This window comes from Monodelphis domestica, chromosome 2, assembly GCF_027887165.1.
Source record: "Monodelphis domestica isolate mMonDom1 chromosome 2, mMonDom1.pri, whole genome shotgun sequence".
Taxonomy (NCBI): domain Eukaryota; kingdom Metazoa; phylum Chordata; class Mammalia; order Didelphimorphia; family Didelphidae; genus Monodelphis; species Monodelphis domestica.
Window position 1 is genome coordinate 26,618,762 of NC_077228.1, and position 19,178 is coordinate 26,637,939.

At 45.3% G+C, this 19,178-nt stretch overlaps 1 protein-coding gene across 1 annotated transcript in view; it reads left to right on the forward strand.

Annotated features, from left to right (window-relative positions):
* The first annotated feature begins 1,290 nt into the window (after positions 1–1,290).
* The window catches only part of RAB3B (RAB3B, member RAS oncogene family), a 60,556-nt gene continuing 42,668 nt past the window's right edge, over positions 1,291–19,178 (forward strand). Inside the window, exons 1-2 of the mRNA XM_001362392.4 lie at positions 1,291–1,628; positions 9,844–10,074. Of these exons, the coding sequence (XP_001362429.1) occupies positions 9,844–10,074 (231 nt within the window). The 5' untranslated portion in view covers positions 1,291–1,628. The remainder of the gene's footprint in view (positions 1,629–9,843; positions 10,075–19,178) is intronic.

A 19,178-nucleotide genomic window follows, 5' to 3' on the forward strand; every position in this document is an offset into this window, starting at 1 on the left:
ATTATTTACTTTGGTCTGTAGTTGGGAAGATTCTTGGGCTCCTAGTTGGGAAGATTCAGCTTATAGTTTTGGTTTAGCTACTTACTGTGTAACCTTGTGTTCTACTGTGGTAGGATTTGCAGTCAGTGGATCTGAATTTAAATCCAACATGTGACTGTGGGCAAGTCGATCAACATGTCAAGATCTCAGTTTTCTTCTCTGCAAAGGGTAGGGATTAGTTTAGGTGGTCATTAACTCACTCTACCCTTTCTAAGTGTTAGATGTCAAAGTGGATGAAGTGAGTGCTTGGCCTGAAATCAGGAAGACTCATCTTCATGAGTTCAGATTTGGCTTCAGATACTATCTGTGTGACCCTGGGCAAGTCACTTAACCCTGCTGGCCTTGGTTTCCTCACCTGTCAAAGAAACAGAAGAAAGAAGTGCAAACCTCTCTCTTATTTTTGCAAAGAAACCTTCCCAATGGAATCAGGAAGAGTCAGACAGACTGAAAAAGCAAGACTGAAGGGCATCAATGTATCCTGGGCACTCTGGGAGACAAAGAAAGAAGTGACACGGGAACCAAGGATGTTTTCCTTGGAGCAGGGAAGAGCTAGGAGAAGCATCATATCTAAGCTTGATGTGGAAGAGGAATGGGAGGATCAGACTTGGAGATCAAGGACTAAACACTCATGTTGCAGAGGAGGAAACTGAGGCCAGAGAGAAATGACCCTGTGGAAGGGAGTGGCCCAGCTGGGATCCCAAGCCATGTTCCCTGACTCTCAGGCCAGCTCTCCTTTCTCTGGGTTAAGTGCTAAAACTCCAAGCCCTAAGCTCGTGGATCCCAGCGGGTCCATTGGGGCCACGAAGGCACAAGTCATTCTTCCCAAAGTCTCAGCCCCCTCTGTTCCCGGGAGCCACAGAACCTGCTAGCTAACCCCCGAGGGCCCTCCTGGGACTGAGCACCTGGCAGGGATGAGAGCTGGGGGGCGGGGGGAGGGGCTGCGGGAGGGGCGCTGACAGGAGGGGACTGGTGGGCCAAAAGCTCAAGGTGGAAAGGGAGGGGAGGGGAATGGAGATTGGCTGGGGAGGTGGGAGAGCTGCGGGTAGAGAAGGTGAAGGCTAAGAGGCGGAGTCTGACCTAAGCCAGTTTAGAGTCTGCATGGCCAAGAGGAGGGGGCTGGAGTTTGGGGAATTAAGGTGAGATCTGACAGTGATGGGTTGGAGGGTCCAAGGGCGGGACCTGTGTAGGCTTGCCAGAAGGGGAGGGGTCTACAGCACGTGGGCGGGGCTAAACTGCATCCGCCCCCTGGGCGGGGTTAGGCACTCAGCTGCTGACCAGTCCCAGCTGCAGCCCCAGCCCCTTCCCTTCCGAGCCGGTCCGGAGAGCCAGAGCTGGGCGCTCGGGGTCCGCGGGAAAACGAGCTTCTGCCGCCGCCAGAGCCAGAGTTCCCTCGGGGACCAAGCGGGTTCTCTCGGGTCCGTCCAAGGCCACCAGGGCTGCAGCCGCCGCCGCCTTCTTCCTTACCCAGCGCTGCCAGTCGTTCGGTCCCATCCGTCCAGCTCCTCAGAGGTGCCGGCCCCCAGCTCCCCGCCCACCCGGAGCCTTGACCTCGAAAGCAGCGTCCCGAGCCACCACCACCCTCAGCTGAGGTAAGGGGCGCGCCAGGGCAGAGCGATCTGGGGACAGACCCGGGGGCTTCGGGAGGATGAGCCGAGGGGTGGGGGTAGCAGGGTCAGGAAGAACTGGGGGCAGCAAGGCGAGCGAAGGATGAGGGTCCCAGGCACAGGGGCGTTGGGGAAGAGGGGCGCTGGCTGGCGGAGAAGATTGGGGGAGTGGGAGGTGCTGGCAGCAAACCGACCGTGTCCGATCGTACTGGGGGAGAGGGGAAGGCACTACTGCAGGCGAAGGGGCTCCAGACCAGGGTAACCTGAGGGAGAGGCCATATGTGGTGGAGCTTAGGCTGAAGCAGCCCCAGGCTCTGGGAGCAGGGGCTGGAACCTTGGGCTAGGAGCGGGGGGAGGAGGCAGCGCTCTCTGTACCTTGAGTGGGGCGGGTTCGAGCCAGACACTGACCCGGGTGGGCTGTGGGGAGAGAACAGTGGTTGGATCCGAGTTCTAAAATTGGGCCCCCCAATCCTGGCAGGGAAAAGAAGAGAGAACCCTGTGCCCTGAGGGGCGGGAGGGTGGAAGGACAGCTTGACTCCCTTTTGCCTTGGTCTTGGGAGTGGCCCCATGGGGAGTTGGGGGGGGCGGAGCTGCCTCCCAGTGGAGACCTTCGGTGGTCCATTGAGGTGGGTGTGGGCGAGACTTCTCTGGGCAGAAAAGGAGGGGAGTTCGCAGTGCCAGAGGAGGGGAAGCAGTGATAGAGGGGGTCGTAAAAGGTTTCTGGGCTGTCTGGGTATTATTGCTTGAGTGTCTGTGGCCCTATGAGCGTGTGTGTAGATTTATCCGCATAGAGGCGACTGTGTGTGGAGGTTGATGAATTTCCCAATAGGGAAGGGTGGGGTGGGGGCAGAGGTAGTAGCAGCTCCTCGTGGGGTGAAATGGGGGGGGGGGCGGGTTGGTGAGTTTCACAAACACTATTTCTTCCAAATAGATAACCATTTAATTGGCCGAGAGGACCTCTGGAGCTGCTTCTAGCTCTGAGGTTCTAGGGTTCTAAGTCACTTCTCTCTGAAACTCGATTTTCTTATTTGTCAATAGGATTAATATAATTTCTGTCCTGCTCGCTTCTCTCCATTTCAAGGCTTTTGTGAGGATTATCAGATCATGGGACTTAGAGCTGGAAGAGCTCTTAAGAGATTGGGCAGCACAGTCTGTCAGCCTGCAAGTATTAAGCCCTTTCCACGTGCCAGACACCATGCTAAACGCTGGGGACTGTTTCTGTCCCTGCCTTCATGGAGCTTATATCTGAATGAGGAAGCTTCCAGAACCTCTCATGTCTCTCCTAAATAGGGAAAACTGCCTTACAGAGCAGGAAACTGAGGTCCACGGAGAAGGAGAGTGTTTTGTCTAAGGTCACTGGGCAGTAAATGGCAGAGCTGGGGGTTCAAACCCAGGGGCCTCTCCTTCCAGAGCCTGGCCTCTTTTAGCTGTATATGATGCTTTGGGTGAGGCAGAAAGGAGCTTCCTTATCACCCAGGGAAGGTCATGGCTGCCTTCCTTTATCAGCCACAGGATCAGGTCTGTGCCGGTCTTAGAGTTTCCTCTAATAGCTCCTCGTGAATCTTCCATCTAGGAATCCCACCGGATCCTTTTTGGAGAAGAGACTATAATGGCTCAATTACCTACAGGTCACTTCTCTGGCAACCTTAATTCATCCATCAATTTGGCTAAAGCTTTTTGGATCTATTGGTATTTTTAGCCTGTGCTATATCTCAGGACCGTACTAGTCTATTAGAAGGTTGACTTGCCTTTCTGATTTTTCATTTCTTTTTCTTAAAGCTCAGCTCGATTTCTTTCCCAAGTTCAGGGACTTGGTGTAGGGTCACAGTGTATGTCAGAATTGGGAGGGACCCCAGAACTCATCATGCAAGTTAGTGGCGATCAACCAACAAAACAATGTGAGGAAGACTTGTGAAAACCAAAAGGGATATGAGGAGGCATGGAGTCCAGGGAGCAAATGGAATAGGTTTTTGTCAGGTCAGAGAAGAAAAAGATGTTTTCTAACCTTCTGATGGGGTTATAAAGAATTATGGGTTAGAAGTCTTGAAATCTTAGAATCATAGAATGTGAGAGATGGAAGGAACCTTAGAACCTAGAAGGTCAAAGTTGGAAGGAAACCTTGAAAAACATCGGGTCCAATCCAATTCACTACATTAGTCCATTCATTTATTCATTCATTCCTATATTTAACAAATATTTATTAAATATCTTCTAGGCACAGAATCTTGAGGAAGGTGCTAGGGGAGAGAGAAAGTTTGGGAAAGAAATTTGCCTGAAAGTGCTTATATTCTAGTTTGGGGTTAAAGCACAAACAAATAACTATAGTGCCCAGAGTTACAGAATTAGTCCATAGAAGAAGTACAAAACTGTGTTCGTGATTTGTGGGCTGAGGTGTGTACGTTTGGGGGATTATCAGGCAGGGCATCCTGGAAGGCTGACAATTGATGTGAGCTTTAAGGGATGGTTATTAGGGATTCTACTGGTGAAAAGGAAAATGAAGATGTTGCAGGTGGAAAGAACAACCTTGAGAAAAGGGAAGATGAAATCCAGAGGTGGAATTTTTCATTCAAGGTCATGGAATGAGAGGGAGAGCTCACACTAAGCCGAGAAAAGATTTGAGCTGATCTTTTTACCCTTCCTTCACTGTTTTCTAATCCCTCATATTACTGAATCCTAGAAGGATCCATTAGATCCTTTTGGCAGTGTCAGCTTGGCAGCAAAGTGGATAGAGATCTGTACTTGAAGTCAGGAAGTCTAGAGTTCAAATCCAGCCTCAGAAATGTCCTAGTTGTGTGATCTTGGACAAGTCACTTAACTTCTGCCACTGGGGAAGGAAATGGCAAACTAGGATGAGGAAGGGTCTAGAATCTGTGTTATATGAGGTCAGATGGAAGGAACTGAAAGAGAAAACTTAAGGAAAGAGGAAGGACTTCATAAGTGCCTTCAAACATTTGAAGGACTGACCTGTAAAAGGGGGATGAGAGTCTATCTGTTTGGTTCCAGGGGCCCTGAACGAGCAATGGGGAGAGGTAGCCAAGAAGCATTCGCTTGGGGCCTGAAAAAACTTTCTAACTAGAAGAGTTGTCCATTAGTGAATGGGTCACTCTAGGAGTTGTGTCCCGGTAGGAAGATAGATGGGTTTCAAGCAGAGTTGGAATGACCATTTGTAGGGTATGTTTTTGAAAGGATTCCTGGTCAGATGGGCTGGGTCAGACTAGATGGCCTCTGAGATTCATACTAGTGCTGAGATTCTATAATTTTACTTAAGCAAAACCATTGAGAATATTGGTCAGTTGGTCATAAATCATTAAGTGCTTACTATGTGCCAGACACTGTGCTAAGCCCTGGGTCTACAAAGAAGGGGTCTGCTCTAGAAGAGCTCACAGTGTCATGGAGAAACAACATGTAAACAGTGATGCATAAGCAAACTATAAATGGAATAAAGTGGAAATTATAGGGAAGATATTAGAATTAAGGGGGATTGGGAAGGGCTTCTTGTAGAAGGTGGGATTTTAGCTGGGATTTGAAGGAAGCCAGGAAGTAGAGAAGAGAATGGAGATAATTCCAGGCTATGAGTAACAGCCAGCAGAAATGTCCAATTAGGAGATGGTATGTCTTGTGTGAGGAGCAGCAAGGAATCACTGGATGGTCAGTGGATCACAGGATATGTTGGTGGAGTTAGAGACTTCTTGGAGAGAAGGTAGCCCTCTGTCTTAGAACTGGTGATAGATGACTCCTGAAGTCCCTTCCAGCTGAGATTTGGGGGTCATTCCTATCCATTAACCCAGGGGCTCCCCAGAGGGGGTGTCCATTCTTGACCTCCAAGGCTTCATTTGCATTAATGCCACTACCAAGCCTCCTTATTTATGGGGCCAACGAGAACTGACGACATGATGCTGGTAAGCGATGTTTATCTAGCACCTGGGCTTTCAAATTCACAGTTGGACAGTGTCCTGCCTGTTCTAATCTTCCTCTGCCTGTTGCCTGCCAGCTAGCCTGGGCAGCCCCAGGGATGCTTGCTTTCTCAGCTGGCTCTGGATGCCTGAGTAACTCCTGCTAAATTGTCCCCTTGTAATAAAGAACCCCTGGGGAACTTGTCCAAATGTGTTTCCTCAGTCACCTGTATTCTGTGAAAGGTCTAGAATTTGATCTTTTCTCACTTGGCTTCAGGTTTTTTTCAAGTCAAGGCCAGAATCAGAGAGCTAGAAGAAATGTGTGTGTGGAGGTGGTGGGAGTGCTACCTGGTCCAATTCACTCCTGAACAGCCCTACCTTGGTCTCTACAGCATCCCTTCCTAGCCCCAATATCGTCATCTAGCTTCCACTGGTTTCTTATTCCTACTTTTTTCCCATTATTTTCATTGAGAATCCTAGACCTTTTGTTCTTCTAAATGATTTTTGTTATCTGGTCTCTAATCAATATAAGACTGAATTCGTACATTTAATTTAGATAGTGTTATCATTTTTATTCTATTGGCAAGGTCCAATCACATGTGCTGACAACTCCACTAGTTATTTAAGCTATTCTTTATCGTTTTCTTACTTTTTTTTAAGCCCTCACCTTCCATCTTGGAATCAATACTTTGTTGGTTCTGAGGCAGAAGAGTGGTAAGGGCTAAACAATGGGGGTTAAGTGACTTGTCCAGGGTCACACAGCTGGGAAGTGTCTGAGGTCAGATTTGAACCTAGGACCTCCCATCTCTAGACCTGGCTCTCCATCCACTGAGCTACCCAGCTGCCCCCCAATTTTCCTACTTTCTCTTTTTCTCAGTGTTATCTCCTTAAAAATTATTTTAGCAAAAGAAGAAATAAAACATTCAGCAAAAACAACTTTTAAAAACCAGATGTCATATGGAGTATCCCACATTGATGGTCTACAGTTTCTGCAAAGGAGTCTGGGGGATGCTGTTTTCTTCTATCTTTTTTAGGGCCAAACTTGGTTTTTCTAATTTTGCAAAATATAGTTTCAGTTGTTTTGTTGTGCTTATTCTTTCCTTTTACTTTAGTCATTTTATATATTGTCTTCCTGATCCTGATAGGCTTCTAGCTTTCCTCAGAAATTAACTTTAATTTACTGTGTATATATTTACTGTTAAATCTATCAATATTTATATTGATAGATAGAGCCACATGTACATAGTCATTTCTATACTCTGTTGTTTTTCCATATATTAGAATATGAGTGAAGATTTAGACCTTTCCTTGTGTTCCTACCATTGTAGAAGAATGTCTGGCACATAGTAAGCACTTAATAATGCTTATTGATCAGGGACAGCTAGATGGCTCAGTGGATAGAGAGCCAGGCCTGGAGATGGGAGATCTTGGGTTCAAATCTAGTCTCTGATACTTCCCAGCTGTGGGACCCTGGGCAAGTCACGTAACCCCAATCGCCTGGCCTTACCACTGTTCTACCTTGGAATTAATACTTAGTATCACTTCTAACATAGAAGGTAAGGGTTTAGGTTTTTTTAATGCTTGTTGACCCGACTTTGCATGCCTCTAAATGTCTTTTAAGAGTTTTTTATAACTATATACAAGTCTTGAGGATATGTTGGTAATTGATTTACAGTTATTTAGAATGAAACTTCATTTTCTATCATTTCCTCCTGGGTTTTGTTACTGCTAGGTATAAATGCTATTTATTTTTGTGGTTTTATTTTATAACCTGCTGCTTTACTAAAATGCTGCTAAATTACTAAATTAATAACTAGCAGTTTTGCTAAATATTTTCTCTTTCTTATTTATTTGTTAATTTTCTATTAGTTAACTAAAACATCATGTCATTAGCTAAAAAAGATAGTTTTATCTCCTTACATTTTAAATTTTTATGTTTATGCCTTCAATTTCTTATTCTTGTCTTATTTTTATAACTAGCATTTCTAGAACTATGTCCAATACTAGCAGGAAATGGGGCCCTCCTTGTTTTATTCCTGTATTTATTGGGGAAGCTTCTAGTGTTTCCCCATTATGTAGAATGGCATTAAATTTTTTTTAGATGTATACTTTTTACCACATTATAAAGGGCTCTTTCTGTGCCCGTTTTCTTTAGGGTGTTTAGCATAAGTTATTACTGTATTATGCCAAAAGGTTTTTTTTCATCTCTTGATATAATCATGTGGTTTGGGATGGTTTTCTTTGTGATATTGCTTTCCTAATATTTTTTTAAACCCTTACCTTCCGTCTTGGAACCAATACTGTGTATTGGCTCCAAGCAGAAGAGTGGTAAGGGCTAGGCAATGGGGGTCAAGTGACTTGCCCAGGGTCACCCAGCTGGGAAGTGTCTGAGCCAGATTTGAACCCAGGACCTCCCGTCTCCAGGTCTGGCTCTCAATCCACTGAGCCACTCAGCTTCCCCCTCTCTGTAGAGTTTTATTCCTTGGGATCATAACTATGCTTTCTCTGAATTGTTTGAAATCTCTGTTCTCCAAATTCACACTGGTAATGTCCCTTACATTCAAGCTGTTGTTGTTGAGTTGTTTCAGGCTGTTTGTCTCTTTGTGACTCTTATTTGGGGTTTTCTTGGCAAATATACTGAAGTCTTTGGCCATTTCCTTCTCCAGTACATTCTATAGATAAGGAAACTGAGGCAAACAGGGTTAAATTATTTGCTCAGGGTCATTCAGCTAAAATGTCTAAGGCTAGATTTGAACTCAGGTCTTCCTAACTCTAGGCCTATTACTCTACTGTGCCACCTACCTGTCCTTGTGGCCCAAGTGCTTGCTATGTGGCAGTCAGCGCTAGGCATAGAGGGTAAAAAGGCAAAAGTGAACAGCATCCCTGCCTTTAAAGAGCTCACAGTCTACTGAGGGGAATAGAGCATATTTGAGTTTAGTAAATACAACCTACACACACAGTAAGCGGAATAGTGGGAAGAGGAGAACTAATGCAGGGGGGCATCCTGAAAGGGTTCTTAGAGGCTGTAGCCCTTGGTTTGAGCTTGGAAGGGAGGGGGGTGGGTGGGGTGGGGGGGAGGTAGGTGAACATTCTAAGGACTGGCTGGTGCACAGAGGCAGGAAACAGGAGGGGATGTCCAAGAAACAGCAAGCAACCCAGTTTAGCTTGAGTGTAGAGCAAGTGAGTAGAGGGGCGGATGTGCCAAACAGAGGAGTCAGGTCATCTCCTAGAAACAAGACCAGCTCCAGGACATTCTCTTCAGTGGATGTTCAATAATTGTTTGTATGACAAATGCCTGACTCTGCTGGCAAGAAAAGAGGAGGACAGTCCAAACTCTAGAGTTGGAAGGACCTTGGAAGTCATCTAGTCCCTCCTCCTCATTTTACAGATAAGGAAACTGAGGCTCAGAGAAGTGAATTGTCCTTGGTCATAGAGGCGGTAAGTGGCAGGGTCAGTATTAGAACCTAGAGATGCTCTGCCGCTGCAGGAGCCTGGCCTTACAGAGTTCATCGGCTATTTGGGAAGATGAGTCGCATAAAAGAAATAATTAGAGACATTGCTTCAGTAGAATGAGAATTCTTTGAGGGCAGGGACTGTTTTCTGTTCATCTTAGTATTCACAGTGCCCAGTACAGTGTCTGGCAGGTAGTAGATATATTATAAATGTTTCTTGGATTGGGCACTCAAATCAAGTGCCCACTGAGCAAGCAGTAAACCTGATCAGGTTTGGAAAGGATTGGAGAAGGGAGCACTTGCTGCAATCAGGGTGGACATCCTGGAAAAGGTGGAACTTGGAGGATGGGCATGGTTGGAAATATATGGAATGGGAAGAGTGAGCCAAGCCTTAAAGCAGGTCTTGGAAAGGACAAAGATGGGTAAGAACAGCCTGATTGGAGCTGGGGCTCTAGGGAAGGGGCTATACAGTGGAAACCTAGAGGAGGGGAAAGGTATGGAAGGCCAGGTTGCCTGGGTAGAAGTCAAATGGACAAGGGCTCCAGGTACAAGTGTTGGGGCAGTCCTAGAGGAGGAATCATAGATCTGGAGTGTAAGGGACCTTGGAGGTCACCTGGGCCCTCATTTCACAGAGAAAGTGCCCGAGGCTCAAGGGAGCGAAGGGATTGGCTCAAGGGAGTGAAGGGATTTGCTCCATGCCACCTAGGTTTAATGTCAGAGGTGAGGTTTGAACCTGCCTCCTCTGACTCCACAACCAGGCTTTCCCCTGTGTGATACAAGGATGTTTCTCTGGATGATCTCAGATGGGGATATAAGCATCCTTGGGTGACAGGGGATGGTGTGTGTCTCTTGCAGATGGCTTCAGTAACAGAAGGAGGAAAAGCCGCGGGCAAAGATGCTTCAGACCAAAACTTTGACTACATGTTCAAATTGCTCATCATTGGCAATAGCAGCGTTGGGAAGACTTCTTTCCTCTTCCGATATGCTGATGACACCTTCACGCCAGCCTTCGTCAGCACGGTGGGCATTGATTTCAAGGTGAAGACGGTTTACCGCAATGAGAAGAGAGTCAAACTCCAGATCTGGGTGAGTCTTAACTGACTAGAACTAGAATGCTCCCCAAGGGCAAATTGGTCCCTTGGGTCTGGGAGACAGCATAACAACGGGCCATTGGGGCATCAATGATGAGAACGCTGACTTGGGTCTAGACTTTGGGGTCCTGTACCAAAGCTGTGATGATCTATCCATAATACCTGAGACACTCTGTTCACATATTCAGCCCTAGGAAAGCTATCCTGGATTTGAAGCACTCTGTGGGTCAATGCTCACTCAAGACCATAGCTCATGAGCCCCCACTGATATTCCTATTTTCATCAACCAGTCAGAAGATATATTAGCTCAGAACAAAAGACATTTCATCAAATAGCACAACAAAAATAAGATGACAAGAAAAGATTTCCCCCACCATGTGCATGTGGTATATTTCCTCAGTAGGTTAACACTCTACTAGTAGGAAATGTCACACATATAGAGAAAATAAACAACCAAGGAATATTTGTGGATAGCATATATGTAAGGAGCACATACCTAAGGAATATATAATGGAATACATGTAGAAATCAAGTCGCCAGGACACATGTAAAGGACACATATGTTGGGACATATGGTAAGAATGAATATGTGGTTGGGATTATTTATCCTTTTGATATTGCTCTAATATTCTTTGGCAATGTTATTGCTCTATTCTATTCTGGGTATCATGTCCCTAATATGTTGGTTGTTCCTTCTCTGATCTCAAGATTACCAAGCCATTTTCTGATACCATGTGCTACTCTTTATTCCTAGAAAGGCCTCCCTGACAAGCCAAGACTGAGCTACTTTGCCCAGTCAAACAATAGCCAGCAAGTGAAAAGAATGACTCAGTCTAAGATTATCTGTTTTTTTGACAATGCTTGTCTGGTGCCAATTCCAGGTCTCTGGTCCTGACAATTATCTGACTTTGGGTTAGAAAATTCCCTGTAGGAACAGCTAGGTTGCTCAATGGATAGAGAGCTAGGCCTGGAGATGGGAGGTACTAGTTCAAATCTGGCCTCAGATACTCCCTAATGGTATGACCCTGGGCTAGTCACTTAACCCCAATTGCCTAACCCTTACTACTCTTCTGCCTTGGAACTGGTGCTTAGTGTCAATTCTTAGACAGAAGTTAAGGTGTTTTTTTTTAAAGGAATATCTTCTGTAATTCTTATTAAATTATGCCTATAGTCTTTGTCCCCAAAATTCATTTCAAGAACTCTGACTCCCTATATTCCATAGGAACTGTGTGGAGACTGGGCTGCCAACATTAGCCTCACTCTCCAAGTCCTCTTTGAATGGCATTAGATAAAACTAGGGACCAGAGCAAAGAGATCCTAGAAATTAGAACAAAAGTAGCAAGGCCATCACCATCACCCCTCTGGGATGCTTTACCTGCTTTTCTTCTAGCAATCAAACCTTAATGGTCTTTCCATATTTGTAGCTCTAGACAGCCAGCAGAGTGCCCTACACATATTAGGCATTTATAAATGTTCATAGGATTGCATTTTCTGGCCTCTTCATCCTACTCCTCCCACCATCCCCCACTAGTGCCTTCCCTCTGAGATTCCCTCCCATATACCTAGTGATTTGTATGGTGTCTTACCCATTAGAATCCATGAGAAGGAAGCAGCTGGGTGGTTCAGTGGATTGAGAGTCAGGTCTAGAGACAGGAGGTCCTGGGTTCAAATCTGACCTCAGATACATTCTAGCTGTGTGACCTTGGGCAAGTCACTAGACCCCCATTGCCTAACCCTTACCCATCTTCTGCCTTGGAACCAATACACAGTATTGATTCCAAGATGGAAGGTAAGGGTTTTTATAAAGAAAAAAAAAAAGAATCCATGAGAGTTCCTTAAGGGCAGGGACTGTTTTGACATTCCTTTGTATCATAAGCATTTAGCCCAGTGCTTAGCACATAGTAGGCGCTTAATAAATGCTTTTTGACTGACTGGATTGAGAAAAGAAGACTGGTCAGGGGTGATGACTGACTTCAAGTGTTAGGAAGGATATCATGGAAAAATCATTGGATTTCATAGTCAGAATGAGGAGAATTGGAGGGGAAATGATATGTAACTTCTTGCTAACTGAGCTGTTCCAAGGTTCAAGAGGCTGCCTTTAGAGGCTATAAACTTACCCCTCCTTGGAGGTCTCCAGAAAGACCTCCTTGGGGGAGGTTGTAAAGATAATTGATTCCATGGATACCAGTTGGATTAGATGGTTTCTAGCATCCCTTTGAATGCTGAAAGTCTATGTGTCTGTGTGTGTGACTCAGCTTTTGAGGACCAGGCCTGAAGCTTTCACTGCTTCTCATCTCCCTCCTTCCATCCCCGCCCCCAGACCATCGCAAGTACCTAACAAGGGATGTCCATCCATGAGAAAGAACTCAAGTAATCCCAGAGAGGCTGATGACCAGACAGTCCTTGCCCTCTGGAAGTTGACAGTCTTGGGATCAGCATCGTTACCACCAGTTGTCACCAGGCAGCCACAGTCCAATTCAGCAAACCTTTATTAAGTTGCTGTGGTACCCAAAGTGCTTCCTGGCATGATATGGGAGTGTTTTCCCCCCTGTCCCTAGTATAAGTCAAGGGACCTTACTGTGACTCAATTTCTTCATCTCTAAAATGAGAGGACTGGACCAGGCAGAAACCCCTTCCAGCTCTGGACCCTTAAATCATAAAAACAAATACAATAATAAGTTCCAAAGTGCTGAGAACATTCAAATTGACTTGGAAACCATGGTAACCCCTAGTGGGATAGTCAGTGTTGTGCAGTGGTTAGATTATTGGATTTTTGGAGTCAGGAAGGCCTGAGTTCCAATCCTGTATCAGACACTTCATAGCTATGTAGCCCTGGAAAGTCACTTTAGCTTTCTGGACTTCAATTTCCTCATTTCTAAAATTGAAAGGGTTGGACTTTATGGCCTCTGATGAGGTCCCTTCTGGCTCTAAATCTAGGATCCACATAGGGTCCAAAGATAGAATGTCAATGCATGTAAGCCAAGGGATCAACCATCTTACTTTTGTTTTTGTATCCCCAGTATTTAGAACATTGTTGATGTTGTTTAGTTGTTTTTCAGTCATGTCAGACTCTTTGTGATCCCATTTGGAGTTTTCTTGGCAAACTGGAGTGGTTTGTCATTTCCTTCTCCAGTTTATTTTACAGATAAGGAAACTGAGGCAAACAGTTAAGTGACTTGCCCTGAGTCACACAGCTACTGTGTGTCTGAGGCCAGATTTGAACTCACAAAGATGTCTTCCTAATTCCAAGATCTATCCACTGTTCTACTTAGCTATCCACAGTACATAGTAGGGGATTAATAAATGCAAGATGATGACGATGAAATGATAAGGCGGAGAGGAAAGATCAGGAAGCCTTCTTGGAGGAGGAGGTGTTTGAGTTGCTCCTTTGCACTCCCATATCCCTACTACTTTATGATTTACAGAGTTTCTACAACCCTGCCTGATTACCTTGTAAGGGAAGAAGTGTATTGTTGACTTTTTTTGACAGTGGAGGACATTGTGCCCATGAGAGGTACAGTAATTTGTCTAAGGACACACAACTAGTAAAGGTTAGGGTTGGTTGGGTTTCAGCAGGCTGGACAGAGTCTGGAGGAAGAGGAGTTTGGGAGAAGACCCTGGAGCACAGAATGAGGCTTTGCATAATTCCAAGATTTGCTGCTAGAGTTTCCTGGGATGCTAGATTTAGAGTAGGAGATTACTTTAGAGGTCAGCGAATCCAACTCCCTCATTATACAGAAGAGAAAACTGAGGCACAGAGGCTAGATGACTTGCCCAAATCCATATAGGTAGTAAATGTTAAGTCTGGTCCTTGAATCCAGGTTCCTTGTCCTTTTTCCATTGTATCCTACTCCCCACATACATTTCAATCCCTTGTGTGTTTGTGGCTCTCCAGCATCTCTCCCTCCATACTGGCTTCCACTCACCTACAGGACTAGATATGGGCTAGTTCCTTCTATGAGGGCCAACTTTGCCCTCATTCCTTGATTTCCTGGGGCCAAGTTATTGCTCATTCTTACTTCTCAGGGACGGAAGGGTGAAAGGGAGTGACAGGAGGCTTCTTCTTCCTTCTAGCCCCCATTTGGATCTCAGAGCAAGATGGAAACAAGTATGGTGCCCCCAGGGAGCCATCACAGCTGCTCCCCACACTTACAACCTGCAGGCCCCTTGTAGGCTTCTAGCACCTCACCGTCTGCTCCCGGAGGGCTTGGCAGCCCTTTCCAGTAAATTGCTCAAGCCATTGATGCTCAGTGATGCTCATGAGCCAATTGTTCAACCAGATGACTTCATGTATCTCCCCACATAGGGTGAGGTTTCTGGAAAACTGGGGGAAAGAAAAAAGGGAACCTAGTGGTATTGAGGAAAGAACCAGGAATATGGAAATACATTACCCATTTTCGAATTCTCAAATTCTGACTATTTCCTGACTCTGGGACTCTGAGCAAGTCAATTCCCCTCAGTTTTGTCATCCATCAAATAGGGAGAAAAATATATGCATTTCATAGTATTATCATGAGGCTCAAATGAGATCATAAATGTGAATGATAGGGGATCACATAAAATGGTGGCCTTGACTATTTCTAGCTCTCTGTCTAGCCACCTCTGTTTATTTGGTGCTTTCATTCCTTTGGAGAATTTCCTTGCGTCCCTGGTTGGCTCTAACCATTCCATCACACTGCCTCTCATTTTCTTTATCATTAATTCATCCATCAGCTAGCATCATCTGCCATTAATGGATGAGGGTTACTTAGGGAAATTTTAGCCAGAAGTCCCCAATCACAGGTGAGGGGAAGAAGTTGTAACCATTGGTAGAAATTGAACAAATGGAAAGCTCATGTGAGAGAGGGGTCTGATCATTCCCAATGTCCTCTGCTCCAGAAAGCAACAGCATCTGGTGTACAGGGTTCTATAGTTTAGGAAGGCCACTGATAAGCTGGGCAGCATCCAGAAGATGGCAGCCCTCAAGATGAGGGAACTAAAGGTTGGGCCTTAAGAAAAAAACTCCTGGAACATGAGTGTCCTAGGAACAGTATTAGATTTCTTATGCTTGGCCCTGGAGAACAGAATAAAGAGCAGGGAGGGGCTAGGGGACAGAGGAAGAATTTACAGAGAGGCTGATTTGGGCTTAATTTTGGCAAAACAATGAGACATCCTGAAATAGAGTAGATTGCCCTGGAGAGAATGGATTGACCACCATGAAAGATCTTTTAAGTAATGATCACATGATAGGGAAATTTCCGCTCAGGTATGGATTGGAACTAGACTTTGGACAAGTTGCTTCCCTCTCGGGGCCTTAGAGGTTAGACTAATATTTCTTTCAACTCTATGCCTATGACCCTATGATGTTGTTTCTTTACTTCTCTTGGCCTCAGTTTCCTCATATGTAAAATGAGAGGGGAAGGGATTGAATTAGGTGGTCCCTGAGGTCCCTTTTAGCTCTAGATCTCAGATCCAATGAAATGTTCTCTTAAAGTCCCAATACTCTTCCACCTCTGACACTCTTTCCCCCAACCCCTTTGCCTCTGATGTTCCCTTCTCCCATGGGGAGCCCTTCTCTCTCCACCTTTCTCTGGCTACCTCAGTTCCTAGGGAAGTTAATTACATATCAGAGAAGAGAACATCCTCACCCTTGGGGCAGAGGGGAGGCCTCATTACCTGGGAGAGAGCCAGTGATTGGGAGACAGCCAGAGAGCACACATGAGGATGGAGAGAAGCTTGGCAACCCCTGTGCCATCAGCCTCAGCTCGGGTCTGTGTACAGGCTGCTTAGCAACAGGACAGACTTCCCACAGGGAGGGGAAGGAGGAGGGAGAGAGAAATTGGGAGATGGAGGGGAAGGGAGAGGTAGAAAGGGGAAAGAAGAGGAAGAGAGTGGGGGTGGGGGGAGGAGGAGTGATGAAATAAAGGAAGATAAAGGGAGAGAGGGGAGGAAGAAGAAAGCGGGGAGGGAGACAAAAGGAGCAGAGGAGGTGGGGCAAGGCTGCAGAAGCTTCTGAATAGTGCTGGAGTTGGCTACAGCTAGAGAGAGAAGGTTGCCCCTCCCTGGGAACAGGCTTCGCAGAATTAAATTACAATTAAATTTTAACAAACATGTATTAAGTACTGATTATGTACAAAGCTCTGGAGACTAAGACAAAACCAGCTAGATCATGAATGGTGTTCCATCTCCATGCTTCTGCCATTTCCTTCTCCATCTCACTTTAGGGATGAGGAAACTGAGGCAAAGAAAGGCAAGTGACTTATGCAGGATCATACAGTTGGTAAGTGTCTGAGGTCAGATTTGAATTCAGGAAAATGAGTCTCCCTGATTCCAGGGTCTGTGCTCTATCCACTCTACCATCTAGTTTCATTCAAAGCTCAAGTTAATCAATGTGAATTTATGAAGCCCCTACTATGTGCCAGGAACCGACTGCGCTAAGGGCTAGGAGTTCTCTTTCTAATGGGGGAGACAACCTACAAACAAGATCTAGGAAGGATAATTTAGGAGTAGCATCAGAGGGAAAGTATTAGGATTGAGGAGGACTGGGAGGGGCCTTTTCCAGAAAATGGAAGACTTTAGCTGAGATTCTAAAGAAAGCAATCTGTTCCATAAGACACATACTCTTTCCTAAAATGACTTTGAATGGATTTTGTGTATTATATATATTTGAGTACAAGTGGTTTCTCTCCCAAAAGAAAGAAAGCTCCTCGAGGGAAAAAGTTGCTTCATTTTCTTTGTATGTCTAGAGCATGTAGTATACATTTTAAATGCTTATTGGTTGATTGATTATTTATTTGTTGGTTGGTTGGTTTGGTTTTGGGGAAATTTTATTTGATTAATTTAGAATATTTTTCCATGGTCACAAGATTCATGTCCTCCCCTGCCCTACCCCACTCCTGTAGCTGACATGCAATTCCACTGGGTTTTACTATTTCCATATTATTGATATTTGCACTGGGGTGATCATTTAGAGTCTACATCCCCAATCCTATCCCCATCGACCCACGTGATCAAGCAGTTGTTTTTCTTCTGTGTTTCTATTGGTTGATTATTTAAAGAGCAGGAAATGAATGAGTTTGGACTACAGCTCTAAAAACTATGAGAGGGAAGGAAGAGAAAGGACTAAAGCCTCTCTAATCCTCTGATCCTTTGGGAGGTAGTGGGGTGAAGTTAGCTCTTTGAGCTAGAAGCCAAAGCAACTAGCATTTATTAAGCACCTACTGTATGCCAGGCACAGTACTAAGTGCCAGGGAAAAGCTAACTCCATCAAGGAGTTTGCATTCTTGGGGGGAGGGGGAAGATAGCATGCAAACAATGAGGTAGCTAGCTGTTGAAATGGATAGAGTGCCAGACCTGCAGTCAGGAAACCAGGAATATTTCAATCCAATCTCAGATTCTGACTAGCTGTGTGACCCTGAACAAGTCACTTGGATTCTTTCTGACTCAGTTTCTCATCTATAAATTAAGGATAATAATAGCACCTGCCTCCTGGGGTTGTTATGAAGATTGATTGAGATAATACTTATAAAGTACTTAAAAACCTTATGTAAATGTTATCTAGTATTATTAATTATGAACATTCAAGAATATATACAGTGTAAATATGAAGTAATCTCTGAGAGAAGGTGCTAGCATGAAGGGGGATTGGGAAAGGCATCTTACCGAAGGTGGGACTTCGACTTTCTTCAAAGCCTTACCCAGGAAGGACAGATGTAGCTAATTAAGATGAAGGCACTGTTAGCAAGTTAAAGGAGTGTTGGTGTGGAAACAGACAGGACCCTGGGAAATTTGTCACTTCCCTTCTTTGGCTGGAGTTTCTGCGAGGTGGGACAGACTTAATTGGGATTTGAGAGCAGCATTAACAACTGAAACTGTCCCAATTAGCTACCTGCCTCCTTCTTCCATCTCAGTCCCTACCTAGTATGGAGGGCATTAGTCTTTAAGGAATAAGCCATTTTCTCCTCCCACTTAGCCTTTGGCTTCACCTTCCCTCCTCAGGTGAGGGGAAGCAGTCACAAAGGACCTCCACTCTCTTCCTTATTAGGCAGGCAGTCAGCAATCCTTTATATGTTCTCACTAGATGTTAAGCACAGACCCAAAGAAAACAATCCCTTCCCCACTCCCAGCTCTGTCTCTGGCCTCAAGCAGCCTCCATTCTAAGAGAGGGGAGATGTGTAGAAGGTGGAACAGCCTCCTAGTAAGTAACTAGACCCATCCAAGAGACAGACTGTGTCAATGGAAGTTAATCTCCAAAGGGAGTCTGGGAAAGTCCTGTAGGAAGTGGGTGCTGGTGACTTAAGGAAGCCAGAGACTGCAAGAAGTAGAGGTGAGGAGGAAGAGGATTCTAGGCATAAAGGACAGCCAGAGAAGATGCCAGAGTCAGGAGATGGAGTGTCTGTGCTAAGAACATCAAAAAAAAATCAGTGTTGGGGGCAACTGGGTGGTGCATTGGATTGAGAGCCAGTCCTAAAGATGGGAGGTTCTAGGTTCAAATCTGGCCTCAGATACTAGATGTGTGACCCTGGGCAAGTCACTTCACCCCCATTGCCTAACCCTGACTGCTCATCTGCTTTGGAACCAATACATAGTATTGATTCTCAGACAAAAGGTAAGGTGTGTGTTTTTTTTTTTAAAAACCCTTACCTTCTGTCTTGGAGTCAATACTGTGTATTGGCTCCAAGGCAGAAGAGTGGTAAGGGCTAGGCAATGGGGGTCAAGTGACTTGCCCAGGGTCACACAGCTAGGAAGTGGCTGAGGCCAGATTTGAACCTAGGACCTCCCATCTCTAGGCCTGGTTCTCAATCCACTGAGCTACCCAGCTGCCCCCAAGGTGTGTGTGTTTTTTTTTAAAGTCAGTGTCACTGGATGGCAGAATTTATGAAGGGATTGGAGCAGGGAGGGAAAATTCCATAGCCTGGTTCCACCTTGTCTTTCCAGGGTTAAATCACCTTTCATTTCCATTCACACACTACAGTACCTTGGACAGTTCTCTGCCTCCTGAACATTCCCTGTGCATCTCATTTCCATTGTTCTCTATGCCTGAATCCTTCTTCTCTTCCCCATCCTTTAAAGCCCACATGAAATGGCGCTTCCTGAAGAGAATTGTTTTGATCTCTCATA